Here is a 16,032-nt window from a genome sequence, read left to right as displayed (position 1 = left end):
CACGGCCACTTATTGGGCTCCTCCTGTGTGCCAGGGTCTGGGCCAGGCCCGGGACTCAGCGCGGAGCAAGCCTGAAGCCTTGCCCTGGACGCCCGTGGCATTAACGTGTCTTCTCTGTTTCCCTCCCGCCCCTCCCTGTCCTCCCCTCCCACCCTTCCCCCCTCCCCCGTGCAGAGCAATGTTCTGTGATGGTGCCCGAGATGCGTGGACTGAGCCCAGGCCGCAGGCTGCCGGAGCCCGCCCCCTGCCCGGCCGCGGGCGGGAGCCCTGAGCCGGGGCCCTCGGGCCGCCGCCGCCACGTGCTGGCCCTGCCGGAGGAGGAGGCATGGCGGCCCCAGCAGTGCGCCCTGCTGGAGGCCGACGCCTCGGAGGAAGCGGGCATGCTGCCGGCCTCCCCGCGCGCCACCGCCTCCGGCTTCGACAACTTCTTCCCGGTGCAGGAGGGCGAGGGCGCCGGCTGGGAGGGCTGCTCCAGCCCCTTCCTCCCCGTGAGCCCCGACGTGATGAAGCGGCGGCGCGGCGGCCTCATCGAGCAGCGCGACATCATCAAGGCCCACGAGGCGCACAAGATGCAGAGCACCCCGCAGGCCCGGCGCAAGGAGTGGGAGTGAGTCCTGCGGCGGCGCGCGCGGGGGCGGGCAAGGCCCCGCCTGGGGTCCGGGTCGGGGGTCGCGTGTGAAACGGTGGGCCCAGCAACACAGATGCCTGTGGTCAGCCCCAGCCTTAGACTGCCCTGAACCTCACTGAGGTCTGCAGCTGTCAAATGGGGCTGAATCAAGCTTGTCTCCCTCAAAGGCACCCAGTTTACTAAGCCCGTGGAGAAGGAACTGGGGTCTCTTTCGCTCTGCCTTCCCTGGAAAGACGCACTCTATGAAACCTTGGAGACGCAACCACGATGTGGATTCTCCGTCTCACCTTTCCTTCTGGAATGGCGGCTGACCCTGCTGTTTCTAGTACTGTCCGCAGGGGAATGATTGCGTTTCTGGGCAAGTCTTCAGTGCATGGAAGAGACTGACCGAGATCTGTGGCCGTCCCCTGTGACATTATCTCTGATCTTTTGGTGTAGCCCGAAAGGATTTGCGTTTGGTCTTTAGGGTGTCCTTCCCCTGATTTGTGCCTGTTGAGAATTTGGGCTTTTATGTCTAGGAGTCGTGAGGAACAGGAAGGTCGTGTTTGATTTAAATCTCTGTAGTCCTAGGTTTATCTCCCACCTGAGGACTGTTCGTCCTTTGGGTCCCAGTATTTATTCTGCATATTTGCCTGTGCTGGTCTGAATATGTTTATCTCCTCTTGTTTTAGATCATCAGTCAAGTGAAAAGGCACAGTAGTGTCAGTGGGTGGTGCAAAGGGGGCGTAGGTTAACTGATCCCTGGCGGTCTTTCCCCAGGGGTGTTAATCAGTTTGTTAGCTGATTCTATAATTCAGTGAGCCTCGATATGTGCCGGAGTCTTGGGATTCAGAGAGGCGTTGGGCACCCAGCACTCAACACACCTCTTCTCCTCATTCACTTCCCAGCGCTGTTAGTCTTTGAAACCTGACTAGCTCTACATGCCAGCAATGTTCTCAGCACCTTACGATGTTAACTCATGTTCATCCTCACCATTACTATGGGGCAGCGTAATGAGAATCCACACTTAACCAGGGAAGCACAGAGAAGTTAAGTGACTTTCCCAAAGTCACTCCAATAACTCCTGCATTGTTCCTGTCATTATTCATGACTCGAACCCTGGCAGTCTATTCTAGAAGCTCTGCTTCGGACCCATCCATGGTGTAGGGCCTTTCGTTCCAGTCCCACAGGACTTGACTTCTTATCTCGACCACCCATTGAGATGCCATTGTGAAAGCACTGGCCGGGGCTCTAATTCTCAGCGACCTAACTAGCAGTATGACCTTGAGAGAGTCACTTCATGGTGGCTTTAAAAACAACCAGGAGGAGGTAGATGGCCATTTGAACACCGTGCAGCTCCGATAGTTGGTGTTTCTTCATATTCAGAAGTACTATATTTTTATGCGCCTCTATCTTGTCTTCCTAAGAAAACTAACAACTCGAGAGCAGAGACTGTCTTGCACACTCTTCCCGTCACTCGGTGTCTGTCGAAGGGCCTAACTCAACAATTCCTGTAGTATTCGCTGGAAACCTAGCTTCGCCCTGACTAGCGATGCATGAGTAACCCTCATGTCTTTCTCTAAGTTAAAGTTTTGCTGGTTGAAGGATGGCTGGGTCTGGTGCCAGCCACCTGCTGGGGGCGGTGACCGGGATGGTCTGAGACTGCTTTCGCCTGGGCAGGTCCATGAGGAGCTGGCACAGGGCAGCCCTGCCGGTGGCCCGGGCGCATGCCAGCCTTCCTGAGCGGAGCGTGGAGGAGGAGCCCACACAGGTGTTGAGAGGGCGTGGCCAGGGAGGCGTGAGGAAGGCCAGCGAGAACAGGGACTAAGACGGGCAATGAAGCACGTGCCGGCCATAGTCACCGTCTGTGTGAGGTGTTGCCCAGAGCTCATGAGGATGGGGAAGGAGTCGCGGGTTCTGGCAGCTCGGAGGTGACCTTGATGGTAGCAGTGGGCGATGAGGACGGGGCCAGCCGGAGTGGCCCGAGGCTGCACTGGCCCTGCCGCGTCCCGTAAACGTGCTCAGACCCCGCCCACTCAGGGCCCTCTGCCAGGGCTGCTCTTTCCCGTAGGTCCTCATGGCTCCTCCCACACCCCTTCATTTATGTCTCTGCTGGGAGAGACCACCCTGATCACCCTGACCAGAGCGACAACTCCCCTCACTGTCCCCCCTTTTCTCTCTCTAACTTGCTCTATTATTCATTACAGCTCTTACTGTCATTTCCCCAGCACACACGCACACACACAAACACGTGCAGCCACACAGACACATGCATGTGTGCTGTGTGTGTGTGTGTGTGTGTGTGTGTTTGTCGTCCAGTACTGAAGTGTAACCTTCTTGAAAGCAGGGACTTTTTCTTATCCTCAGAGTGCAGAACAATACCGCGTATGTAGTTGGCTCCCAGTGAATGTTTGTTGAATGAATGAGGAGATAAATGCCCCGAGGGGGATTGGTACCTGTTGGAGTTGCTGACATCCAGGGAAAGAGGCAGCCGAGTTTCCTGGGTCAGCCATGTGGTTGTGCAGGTCGCTGACTGCACAAGGCCCTCCACTGACTTGTCAGCAGAGGAAGTGGGGGTCTGCTTTCTGCCCTTTTTCAGGGCGCTCGGGGCCCTGCCGCATGCCTTGGAGAGACGGAGCCTTCTCCTCCCTTTTGTCTCTTGCCTTCGGCTTTCTCCGTCTCACGTTCTGCAGACGGCACGTCCTGGTGTGGGACGGGGCCGCCGGCCCTTCCTCAGCGTCGTGGGCGGCCCTGCCGGCTTCCTGCTGCTCCCTCAGCTGCAGCCCCCCGAGGCCCTGTCCACTGCCCACACGGCCGACAGCCCACGGCACACCCGCCCGCCGTACAAATCCTGCCTCCTTGGCACTGACTCAGGATTCTGGTGATGCACGAAGCAGACTAGAAGCCAACCTGGGAGGTTTCCAGCATTTTTTGCCTTTGACTGGGTGAGCCAAATGCTGGTGGGGGGCAGGGAGTGGAGGTGAGGGGGTGGGAAGAGGCCTTAAGCGAAGGGTCTTCATTGTCCTGTGGACAGACTGTAGAAAATTCTGATGAAGCAGAATTGTGCGTGCGTGTGTGTGTGTGTGTGTGTGTGTGTGTAGAATGTTATTTTCCAAAGAACCTATTAAACGGCTTCCTCAGGCCCAGTGACGGGGTTCGAGGCCCGCTCAGTCAACACTAAGTATTTCTTATGTACTGTGTTTTGTGGCTTTGGCGAGTGGTTGTGAAACTATGTTTTACTAATAGTTAATGTAATTCCTCCAGCTTACACAGTGTTTTCATGTGTACTGTCTAATCCTTACAATGGCCCTATGAACTAGCCATTATTATTATTCCTAATTTACAGACGAGAAAAATCAGCCCCAGAGTTAGAGGTGGTGCTTGGTCCAAACATTCACGTCCTCAAAGGGGAGGGGTGCCCCCATTTCCGAGCACTGGCTGTGTGCTGGGCGCTTCGCATGTGCCGTTTATTCTGATGGATAGTATAAAGAATAGAAACATTTTGGAGGAGACCATTATTGCATATGGATTTGGAAGAAAGGGAATCGTGTGTAACTCGAGTCTGCGTAGGTGGGTACAACTTACTCTATTAAGAAGGAAGCAGTATTTCCGAAATCGTAGTACCGATCGCACTGTGTTGTGTTTGCCTATTTACACGTCTGTATCACCCTCCCCCCAGACTGGCAAGCAGAGAAATCTTTCTGCTCCCCATTGTGTCTCTGTCACAACATTGCCCGGCACATAGTAGACAGACACTTAATGGATATTTGCAAAATCAAAGAAAACTGATTTCACACACTAGGAAACTTGGCTTGATGAGATTATGTTTGTTGTCCAGAGTCACCTGTGTGTTGTCCAGAGTCACCTGCCTGGTGAGTGTCCACACAAGACCCTCTGACTTCAACACCTGTCTCATTCCCCTGGGACTTTCTGCCCAGTGGAATGAGAGGTGTTGAAGTCAGAGGGTCTGTTATAGTGTCCTGTGTAGTGACTACACAGCACACGATAGGAATCCAGTTCGTACTAGTTGGGGCTGATGCCCGCACTGCTACCTGTTAACTGTGGGACCTGGGGCAGGTGGTCACCTCTCTACGTGTTTGGAGTCGAGGTGGGCTATAACTAACCTCGTAGGTCTGTTCTAAATCTTGATCACATTTATGCAGTCACATCTGGCACAGGGCCTCAAGATGCTGGTGGAGCCTCCGGGTGACTCTGGGCCCCTCCCCTGCCTGCAACAGCCTCCCTGGGTGACCTCAACCAGGTGCGCGTATCTGCAGGTGACTCCCAAACACAGATTTCCTAAGACCCCTGGACTCTTGTAGCCAGATGCCAGCCTGATGTCTTCACACCGTGGTCCAATCAGCATCGAAAACTTAACAAGGCTGAAGCAAAACTCTTAGTCCTCCGCCGACCCGTCCTGGTCCCCTCCCTCTTCCCACCTCAGGAAGCGGCTCCGCCGTCTACCCAGTCGTTCAAGACAAAGAGTCTCATGATCCTTTACTCCTCTCTTTCCTTCCCCCACCTTCAATCAGTTGGCAAGCTCCGTCAGCACATCTCCCAAATATATTCCAAGTCTGAACACTTCTCCATCGCTACTGCTGCCAGTCTCTTTTAAGCCGTCACTTGGGCCATTGCCACGGTCCCCCCAATTGCTCTCTCTCCTCACATCTTCGTTCCTGTGTAATCAGGAATGTGTCTATTCATACAAAAGACAGGGACATTTAAAAAAAGGTTCAGGCCAAGTCATGATTCTGTGATGTAGCGTCCCGTTGCACTCAGAGAGAAATTTGAGCTCCCCTCCCTGGCTTGAAAAGCCTGCACCACCTGATCTTTGGGTGGTTCCCGGTCTCACTGCTGTGACCCTCTCCCTATACTCCCACCCACCGGCCTTCTTTCAGGCCAGGCCCATGCCCGCGTATGTCTCTGTCCTGCCTGGCACTTACCTCAGCCTGGAATTTCCTTTCTTCAGATTTTAACAAGGTTGGTCCATTCTTGTCATTTACCTCTCAGTTTAGAGGATGCCACCTCAGAGAGGTTGCCCTTCACCATATAGTCTGAAATAGACACCTGATCACTCTGGGTCAGGTCGCCCTATGCAGTCGACGGCCTCTCCCCACGTGAGTGGAAGTGCCTCACCGCCTTGTCCAGTCCACAGCCCCAGTGCTGCGAGCGATGCCCGACATCTAGGCGCTCTGAATATTTCCGAATGAATGAATGCTCAATAAGCAGTCGGTATGGTTATGATTATGATCTAGATGCTCACCGAGCCTCTGAGAGCCCCAGACATATTGTCGAGGAGCTCTAGGTCTAGACCAGGGTCAGCCACTGGGGCGCGTGGCCTCACAGGCTGTGAAAACCCAGGTTGGTTAAGTTGCAGGTTGCTTGGCCACCATCCTGCTTCGTACCTTTGTTTGATCACCATGAAACCATGTATTATTTGACCTTAGGGAAAACATTTATCCCTTCTGATCTCATTTTCCTCCTTCGGGAGAGTGTGGATGAGGACAGCGACCTTTTGAACTGTCGTAAAGAGCTTGGAAAGTACTCAGTCCAGTGTTTGGTTGTTTTCCCTTAAAGTCTGCTTCTTCCCCTTCGGGACCCTGTCACTCGTTTCTCCTGTGGGCAGCAGGGCCTCGGAGGTTTGCCGGAGCCTGCGGCACAGAGGGTGCAGTCAGGGCTGGGTGGGATCAGCCGCATCCGTCAGTGGCCCCAGCGGTTCTCAGGCGACTGAATGAGGAAATGCACAGTGCCCGGCACATGGTGAAGAGTCAGTTCACATCGGCTGTTCTTATCGTCACCGTCTAGCCCAGCTGCCTCCTTTACAGCTGCTGAAACTGGGGTCCTGAGGGCTGGCGCTTCACATGACCCATTCTTCTGACGCAAGCTCAGTGGGCTGTGGAGAGCGGACAGGCTTGGAGGGGTCAGCCCTGTAAGACCCGCCCACTCCTGTCAGACGCCCTCAGCGGCGCTGACTTGGGAGGCGAGGCCGGGGCGGCCACCTGGGGAGATGCTAACTCAGACATGTAACCAACGTTCTCACCTCACTCAGCATCAGCAGTAATTTCTGTGAGGAAACAAATATCACGACCTGGAAGCTTTCTGGCTGAATTTTAAAAGCCATCGGGCCAGTTTTTCTCTGAACTCTCGAAAGGCAGCTAACCCCTTGCAGATCTAGTCAGACTAAGTGAGGACATCATTCCACATGCGGCCGCTTGCTGGCAAGATGAAGCATCATCTAGTTTAGTTCCTGGAATACTAGAATCTGTGGAAATATCACTGCCAGAAAGGCTCATGGGAAGAATTTGTTCAGTTGAATAGACGTGCTCGGTTGAATGATCCGATATTTTAATACAATTTAATTGGCGTGCTCTTGGGAAGGGCAGGAACGGCCCCCACCACTACCTACTGCTTTAGACGAGGCTAATTCAGTCGTTTAGTTGGCTGGCACCTAAGTGTGACTGAGGCACCTGAGCTTGCGGCCCCACAGAGTCCACCAACCCCTTTGCTCAAAGATGAGGCGTTTCAGACGCTTAGGTTGTAGTAGAACAGACTTGCAGAAACCTGCGCAGATGCCAGTACAACGCAGAAATCGTGAGCCTTTGCCACACTGTGTTATCACCAGCCAACAGCACGTTGCAGAACCGAGCCAAGCAGGGACCTGGAGCATATGCCCGGCCTCCTTGGAATTCTGAGCAGAACAGGAAGCCACCGAGAATCCAGACAGTGGAGCCCCACCCCCCGGGGGCTGAGACAGTTCGGGTGACTCCTAGAGATTTGCTTTGCGATGGACCCTTTGAGGGAACTTCAACACACGACCTTGAATTTCTTCACCTGTCCTCCAGAGATTTGAAAAAAAGGGTCTTCTCCTTTTTTCCCTCCTTTACACCTTCCGGCAGTTCATTGAAAGCCTCCCAGAGATCAGGCTGGGGGATCCACATGGCGGGGAGCGTGAGAAGTCGGCTTCCCGGGCTGGTACCCAGCCCCTCACCCACTGCCTGGTGACTCTCCCCCTCTCTGCTCCTTCACCAAAGCCACTGGGGGGCCCTGGAAAGCAGACGTGTTTTCACACTCTCTCCGGAGCACTTTGCCGGGAGCCGGGGCTCAGCAGGGTCTAGTCCGTCTCTGTTGCCCTGGTCCTCCAAGGCCACGACAGGAAGGAGGAAGCAGGGGAGAAGAGGTCGTGGCTGGAGCCTGGCACGCAGACCTGATGGGCTCTAGTGTCCAGTCCACGTCTGCGCTTCCCAGCGCCGTCAGAGCCTTGTCCCTGTGTGGAGGGGCGGGTGAGCCAGCATTTCCTCCTCCCCACCCCGGCCCCCCTCCATTCTTCCAGCACCTGCTGGGCTTGGGTATCTTCAGCCTCCCGAACACCAAGTCAGGTGTCAGGTGGTGAAGCTGTTCTTTGCCTAAGCCACTTTTTGGAAGAAAATGGGGGGAAGGTGGCGCCCTCTAGTGCCAGTTCCACAACTGATCACACTTAAACCCTTTTTTCTCAAGAAAATTTCTCCTGTTTTATGATGCCCCCAAGTGGTCATGTATGTGTACTGCAGCCACTGCGTCTTAAATGGAAGTTTTCCGCAAAATGCTGTGTAGCTGGAACTGGCTGGAGCAGCCTCGTGGTCACCCATCATGTCAAAGGTCCGGACACAGAAGGCAGAAGGCAGAAGGGCCTTGCCGAGCAGGGCGAGCACCCAGGGATTCCAGTCTCAATCCAGGGCTTCCCATCTCCCCCACCACCCTGCTGTAGCTTTCCATCCTCAGAGAGCTCACCCGGACTCATGGCTGTGGATGGGCCAGAGGTGTTTTTCTCTTGGATGTGACAGCATGGATGAAGGACATGTAGAAAGGGAAATACACAGTGCTGAAAAACACACACACACGTGCACACATGTGCACACACACACACACACACACGCACCAGCTACAGTATTCCAGGCACTGTAATAAAAAACAACCTTTAAAATCATCATCTGGCATAATTTTTCATTTGACGTTCAGGTGAGGAAGAGGGGGTGCGGAGGAAGAAGTGCGTGCCCCGGCCTCACAGCCGGAAGTCGCAACCTTCGGACTCTGCGTTTTCCGAAGCCGAGCCTCCCTGGCACGGGTCGCGCTGCCCAGGAGGTTCCGCCGCCCGCTCCGGCCCCACCTGCTCGTCTTCCTCCTCCCTCCGCTGTCGCGCCTCTCAACATCTTCCTCTTCCTCGCTCCAAAGTCCAAGTGGAGGAGAAATAAACAAATGCAGGGCCCCGTTCGCCTTTTTCCTTTCCCTCCATTTCTCCCCTGGCACCTCTGTGCACTGCACACATTCCTGTGCCCACTGCTCCTGTCAGAAGGTCACCTCACTGCCCGCTGATCTCAGTGATGGGAAACCCGCACCCCGTCCCAAGTTTATAAAGAGTACAGGAAGGAGTCGGGTAAATGCCCTTTCTGTTCTTAGAGTGCAGAAGTGCTGAGTGCTCTTTGGTGTGGGGCAGTGTTGGCTCGTCACACCTGGTCGGGGAATGCTGGGGTCAAGTGCGATTCATCCCCCCTCGCCCAGCTTTCATCCATTGTGCTTGCTCTCGTCCCCTTATTTCTTACTTAAGCTGGAAAAAAAAAAAAAATCTCTGTGCCTTCTTTCCCTTCTGTCATGAAAATGGAGTCATGTGACACATAAAATTCTGTATTTTGCTTCTGTTCTTTTGCTCTTTAAAAATTGATACTGCATCATGGGCATCTTTCCTTGGCAGCTTCCGGAAAGGTGTCCATGCCGTCTCTCTAATGCTGTGCAGCATCCCTTGGCAAGGCGAACCGCAGTTTATTCACGCAGCCCCTCGCCCGGGGAGCTTCTGGTTGCTGCGGGCAGTGCTGTGGTGACCCTCCTGATGGTGCCTTTGTGACGCGTGCTCGCCTTTCTGTCAGAGAGAGCCCTGGAGGCGGACCGCGGAGGAGCCTTGCCCGCACTGTGCCCTTGCCCCTGAGCACCGAAGCCTCTCCCCGACACTGTCCTCTCATCTCGGCCTCAAATTGAAATGTGAACTTTCGCAGCCTGTGTTCTCTCCCCGGCCCCGCGGGAGAGGCCCCATGAATTAATAATCTGCCGGCAGGAAACAGAGAGCTGGAGCCACTAATTGTCAGCCAGCGCCCGGCCTCCCGCTCGCTAATTAGCACGCCGACAGCTCCGGTTTTATCCAGAGCCAGAGCGATGCTTCAGGGACGCTCGTGGCTCAGCCTGTGGCATCCGGCGCAGAGGGAGGACCCTGGCGCCTTCCCGGGTGGGGTGCGGGTGGCCTTGCGAGAGGCTTGCCGAGCTCAGCAGTTCCTTCGGGGAACCCTGTGTGCCGCCTGGTAGGGGGGTAGGTGACAGAAAGGGGCCAGGGAGGGGAGTAGGAATGCAGGGTGGTGGCGGGGCAGGGGGGGTGAGTGTCCAGGTGGTGTGGTCGTGTGGCTCTTCTCCGGCCCAGGTGGCAGGTTTGTGGTTCTGGTGCTGCTGCAGGTGGATGCCATTCGGCCAGCTGTGTTGGGTGTAGCTGTCTCAGGAAACTGCCTCCAAACCACAGGCCCCCTCGGGGGGGAGGTGGCCCAGGAACAGTGCCTCTACATACCTGCCGTTCTAATTTCCTTCGTAACACATACGCTCTGAGGACGGGTAACAGGAAATCGCCTGGCACTGGCCCGGGGCCACACTGCCGTAGGGTTGTTCAAGAAATGCTTCTGTAAAGGAGACGGCCACCAAGAAGCCGTGTGCCCCTGGCCCAGCCTCTTGACCTCTTGGGCTCTGTGTGTAATGTGGGTTGGAGGCGCCCTCGGTTGCTGCCTGAGGCAGTGCGGTCGGAGGGTTAAGGGCGCAGATGGCAGGGCCCGGCCGCCCGTTTCCAGTCCCGGCTCCAGCACCTGGAAGCTGGGTGGCTTTGGGTAGGTCACCGCACCTCTCTGGGCCTCTGTGCTCCCAACCCTTCCTTACACAGAACTCACCTTAGTTTGATATTGAGGTGAATGCCGATTCGATGAAAATGGTTTTCCCCATGTTGTAAGGTGTTTGACAGGTGGATTCTAGGTGAAATCTTTTAAGCCACTTGGCTGGGCCTCAGCCCTCTTCCTTCCCGATGCTCCCCACTCTCTGTCTTCCCAAGTGGGCCATGGAGCAACTCTGGGGCCATGTGACTGAAGACAGAGCCATATCGACTGGGCCGCGATGCAAACGCGGGTCTCCTCCGCCACGTGGCCCTGGCTCTGTCCTGTCCGTCTTCTGCCCTCCACGCCCAGGTCACCTGCCTTCCTCCCATCCTGCTGCGGGAGGGCGAGGGTGCTTCCTGCACACTGGTTCTGGGGAACAGCCTGGAGACGGGGATTTCCGTGCGGGAGGTTTCCTGTGGGCGTGGTGAGGAGCTCTTGGCATTAACCCTTGGGGAAAGGAAGGGGAGGAAGCAAGTCGGGTGGAGGGAGAAGCTGAGCCGTGACGAGTCTAAACAAAGACCTCAGGTGACCCCATGGTCGGATGGGGGCTCCGAAGCTCGAGTGGTCTTCTGGAATTGTCCTGAGTTGGAGCAAAGAAGCTAGGCCTTTCTGTTCCCTCGGTGACCAGTCACTGGGCGCAGACTGCCCCAGGAATGCGTCATGACCTTGGTCCAGGTGGCCAGCTTCAGCCAGGGCCATTTCTAAGGTGGCCGACGGCTACGTGCTGTGTGCCAACAGCATTCCAACAGCCGGGGGGCAGGGCCTGCGGTCCCGAGGGGAGACGGGCAGGACCTGCGGTCCCGAGGGGAGACGGGCAGGACCTGCGGTCCCGAGGGGAGACGGGCATGCCCCAGAGTCTGCTACGCTGCCGTAGGGGCAGCTGGCCTGCTGTGCCCTGCACCGCAGAGCGGGGGCAGAGCGGGGGGCAGGCCTGGTGTCCCGTCATTCCCACAGCTCAGCCTTGCCCCTGAGCATCACAGGCGCTGGCAGAGCCTTCTGGGGCACCAGCCAGGCAGGACGCCCCCCACCCCCACCCCCACCCCCACCCCCACCCCAGGGCTGCGCCTCTGTCGCAGGCGCCTGCCTCTCTGCCCCTCGCACTCTCCGCACCCGTGGAGACGGTTGGCACCTCTGGGTGGAGGGCCCGCGTGTTTCTCCCTTTTGCCCATGAGGACGGCCCCCCAGCGCCTGTGCTGGCAGGGTCCCCGTGGGGCTTTCTGGTGACAACTCAGCAGAAGCCAGAAGTCTTCGGGATCAGGCAGACCTGGCCTGCTGCTCAGTAGCCTGGCGCACCTCCTTACCCGTTTAGATTTGAGGACATCGGTGTCGGGGTTGCTTCTGTCCAGCTTCGTGCCTCCTCCTGCCCTCGTGACGCACGTACTGCCCTTCAGCGATGCTCATCGTTAGTCTCTGTCGGCCGGGGCCGCTGTAATGGCGCCGCAGGCCGGGCAGCCTGTAAACAACAGGAGCTCATGTCTCACGGTTCCGGAGGCTGGAAGTCTGAGGTCAGGAGCCAGCAGGGGCTCTGCTGTCCTGATCCAGTCCCCTCCCAGAGGCCCGCCTGCAGACGCCAACCGCCACGTCGGGGCCAGGGCGGCAGCTCGCGAGTTTCAGGGGAGCCACACGTTCAGTCTGTTGCAGTCTTTTTCTCTGTCCTGCGTCCCCCAGGCTGTGGCTGGAAGCGGAACATCCACGTACACAGTGCACCACCCAGTGACCCAGCTGCCCCCATTCCCAGTTTGCTTGAGCACAGGGGTGTCTAGACTCTGACTCTGAGAGGCTCACATTCAATTACTCTTAGGTGGAGTTTCCGCGTTGCCGTATGTGCGTATGTTCGTGTACTGATATATATACTTTCACAGTGCCTCAGGTATTGCTAAGGTGCAGCCAGGGCTTAGAACCTTTGGTCTAGACCTGTGGCTGTAGGGCAGACAGGCACCTGTGCCCAGCCTTTGTCAGGCGCGAGTCCCTCTGTCATCTTTCCTGGGACACAGCAGATTGTCCGAGGCTCTCCTGGTGACCTTGACACCTTTTCTGGGCATAGACTATTCTTCTGGGTCTTTTAGAAGGCAATTAGAACTTCTCTGAGAAGTTCTGGATCTCTGAAATAAGGGGTCAGGGCTCACTAGGTGATAACTTATGTCCCTTTGTCTGAGTCCTGGGGTCACGAGGTGGGTGACTATGATCTGTATTTGAATCCAGTTTTAATTCAGCAATTCTTAGTCATTTGCTCCTGGATAAATTACTGAGCCTTCCTGAACCTCATTTTCCTCCTCGTAGGACAACATGTGCCTTACAGTAATCACATTCCATTTCTAGAACATTATCTAGTTGACAAAGCACATTCGCTACCTCAACTAATTTGAGCAAGTTGTTATGGGTAGAAGAAAAAAAAAAGGCTCAGAGAGATTAAATGTCTTAATTCAAAGTCATAAGGCTGGAGCTAGGATTGAATCCAAGTTCTTATTTACCTTGACTTTGTTGAAGATGCACCTTGCCATTCTCCATATGACTCAAGTCCACAGATAGCTCAGGGACCAAGAAGCTGATATGGAGGAACAAGGCTCCTTACCCTAATCTTTCTGTAGCTTCCTGGGCCTGTGGCGGCCTCGTCAGGCTTCTGGACTCCCATCCTCCAGGCATCCCAGGAAAGAACTCTTTCCACCCCAGAAACACACTCAGACGCATACACCACTGTGAACAACTTTGCCTGCAGTTTATTTTACTGATTTGCTTCATACACATTGAATAGAAAAATGATATTCCAAAGAATGACGCCTGTCACTCAATCTTTCCTGTAGAAATTCGTGACCATTTGCTAAAAAAAAAAAAAAAAAAAAAATTCAAATGTTGCAAGTAGAACAAAAGGTAAATTTAAGCTCTGTTGAAAAGTGAATTGCAATAGGAGATCGTCGTTTGCCTTGAGTAAGGAGCTGGAACCGTGAAGTCGTTTTCTGTGTGGCAGCGTGAATGTCATCTTTGCCATCTAGTTGCTTTTGACTTGGTTTTGATGGTAGCCTGTAATGACCCTGAACCTGAGAGGCATCTTGTGTCATCATTTCGAAGACATCTGGACTTTGGAAGTTTCCAAAAGAGACTCCCCCAGTAGGAATTCTTTTGAGATTTCCTATTATATGCCAATAAAAGCCAGCGATGGACTGACTGGCCAGCTCTGCGGGTTTCAGACGGTTGTCAGTTGAAGAAAAATGCCTAGTGGCTGATTCCTTCCTGACTCGCTCCAGGATAGTAACCGAAATGCCGTGGCCCCGGGCGCTGGCTGTTACTTGTCAGAGGCATCACTTCCACGTTTTTCCTCTGCACCCAGCCCAAAGCAGCACAGCCATTTCTAGGGCTCGTGGCTCTGGGACGGTCCATGCTGTCGCCTTTAGATTCTTTTGCCTGACAATCTGTAGGATTTCTTGGGACAAGGCTTTTGCCTTTGGGCACCTGCGGTTTGGGAAAGTTGCTGCTTTCTAAAACAGAGTCTTCTCATAAAATCATTTTATACCATGTGATGCACAGATGTAAGATGCATTCGTGGCCTCCTGTTTTGGAAATCACCGAGTTTGATTTTGAGCACAGTATCCTGAAGAGCACATTGGGGTTTTATTTTTCTCAGTACAGGAAGTCCGGAGAAGGGAGCCTGAGGCTGGCGAGGCCCTTCCGTGGCATCCTCGGGGTCTTCCCACCCAGCCACCTTGCTTTCTCCACACCTTGACCTCCGCACCTCCTCCATCCGGCTGTTTTTGAGTTATATCCTGTTAAAACAAATTGGTCCTCTAGTAAGCAGATTGTTACTCTGAGTTCTTTGAGATGCTGTTGCAAATTAATCGAACCCGAGGAGGGGGTCACGGGAACCTCTGGTTTATAGCCAGTTGGTCAGAAGCACAGTTGACAATCTGGACTTGTGAGTGGCATCTGAAGTGGGCAAGGGTAGGGGGCTCATGGGACCGAACTCTTAACCTATGGACTCTGATGCTGTCTCCAGGTAGATCGTGTCAGAATTGAGTCGAATCGTAGGACACCCAGCTGGTGTCCTGAGAATAGTTGTTGGTGTTGGAGCAGCCCGGTCCCTTACACAGACATGTTGGAATTGGGTCCAAGAATCTAAAAACCTGCTCTAAGCCGGAATTTACCTCCCTTCAGGTGGGGGGGGGGGCGGGGACCAAGCCGTGAAGTCGAACCCGCCCACCACCTGTCTTCACCTTCACCTCTCTGCCTTGCGCGTGACTCACGCATAACTATTTCCCTTGCTGCTTTTTCTCAGGCGAAGCCTGTGCGCCTCGTCCCCTCGCGTCTCGTCTTAGCCTTGCCCTGGAGGAACCCCATGTCCCGCCTCCCAATCCTACTTGATCTGGGCCGTTCAATGTTCTAATTTTGCATTCCATTGCCTTTGAAGTCTTCAACCATTTGAAAAACTGGACGGATATACTTTTTTTTTTCTTTCATTACAAAAGGCATGCTCATCGAGAAACGTTTGGAAAATGTGGACGTGTGTAAAGAAGCGTACGCGAATCACTCAGCATCCACTCACTCTGATCCAAACACTGCTAACATTTGGTATGTTTGGTCTTTTTCTAAGCATTATATATAACTTTACAAATGTGTTTTTGATCCTCCCCACCTCCCCGCCAAAATTGAGCTCTTACAGAATATAGTTTTCTCTTTTGCTTCTTTTACTTTTCATTATATTGCGAGCCTTGTAACAATATCATCGAATATTATTTGAAAGCCGGGCTTGTAACGGCTAGTGGTTGAAGTTCAGGGGGAGATTTTGGTCCTGTTGTGCCGCTGTTGAGCTAGAGACTCGGGTAAACTTAGTTCCTGTCCTGTTTCTTATTCTTCCTCCCCAAAGGGCTTGTGACCAAGGGAGCTACAAACGTGAAGAGTGGTGGCCACTGTGAAATAAGGAATTACTTTATTTTTAGCCTGAGAGCCCCTGAAACCAGCACCTCCAGTTTCTGGGCTCCTTGCTCTCCCCTCCCCCCGTCCTGATGGGCCTGGGCGTGATTTACAAACTGGGCTCTATGTGGCTTTGGGCAGATAGCTTAACCTCTGTTTAACCTTTTCTCACGTGTGAAATGGGGATAACAAGAGTACTCACCCCACAGGGTTTTGTACAGATTAAGCGAGGTGAGCATGTAATGTGCTTATCATAGTGCCTGGCAATGATGAATGATAAATAACATTAGTTTTACCATTTCCCTATCACTGGGCATTTATATGGTTTTAAAACTTTTTATAATTATCAACTAATGTATCAATATTCAACAAATGTTTGTTGAGTACTTACTAAGTGCCAAGTATTCTTTTAAATGCTGGGGATTACAGGAGAAGCCTTGAGTAGACAGGTGTCTGATCTCAGGGAGTTTAAACTTTAGTGCGGAGATATGACAAGTAAACGCGGTATATTCCGGCGGTGGCCAGGGCTGTGTAAAACTGAATTAGATAATGTACGGAACTAAGGGGTGGCACCTTCCGATAAGGTGGTCA

The 16,032-nt window shown here is 53.9% G+C and overlaps 1 protein-coding gene across 5 annotated transcripts in view; it reads left to right on the top strand.

Annotated features, from left to right (window-relative positions):
• Positions 1–310: 310 nt before the first annotated feature.
• Positions 311–16,032, top strand: part of CACNA1E (calcium voltage-gated channel subunit alpha1 E) — a 318,792-nt gene continuing 303,070 nt past the window's right edge. For 3 of the 5 annotated variants that reach the window (XM_036234543.1, XM_016141140.2, XM_036234544.1), the window contains exon 1: positions 311–607. In XM_036234543.1, the coding sequence (XP_036090436.1) occupies positions 381–607 (227 nt within the window). In that variant the 5' untranslated portion in view covers positions 311–380. The remainder of the gene's footprint in view (positions 608–16,032) is intronic. The other 2 variants (XM_036234546.1, XM_036234545.1) reach the window with 1 other exon arrangement.

This window comes from Rousettus aegyptiacus, unplaced genomic scaffold, assembly GCF_014176215.1.
Source record: "Rousettus aegyptiacus isolate mRouAeg1 unplaced genomic scaffold, mRouAeg1.p scaffold_m13_p_17, whole genome shotgun sequence".
NCBI classification, from domain to species: Eukaryota; Metazoa; Chordata; class Mammalia; order Chiroptera; family Pteropodidae; genus Rousettus; species Rousettus aegyptiacus.
This window is presented reverse-complemented; position numbering and strand designations above follow the sequence as displayed.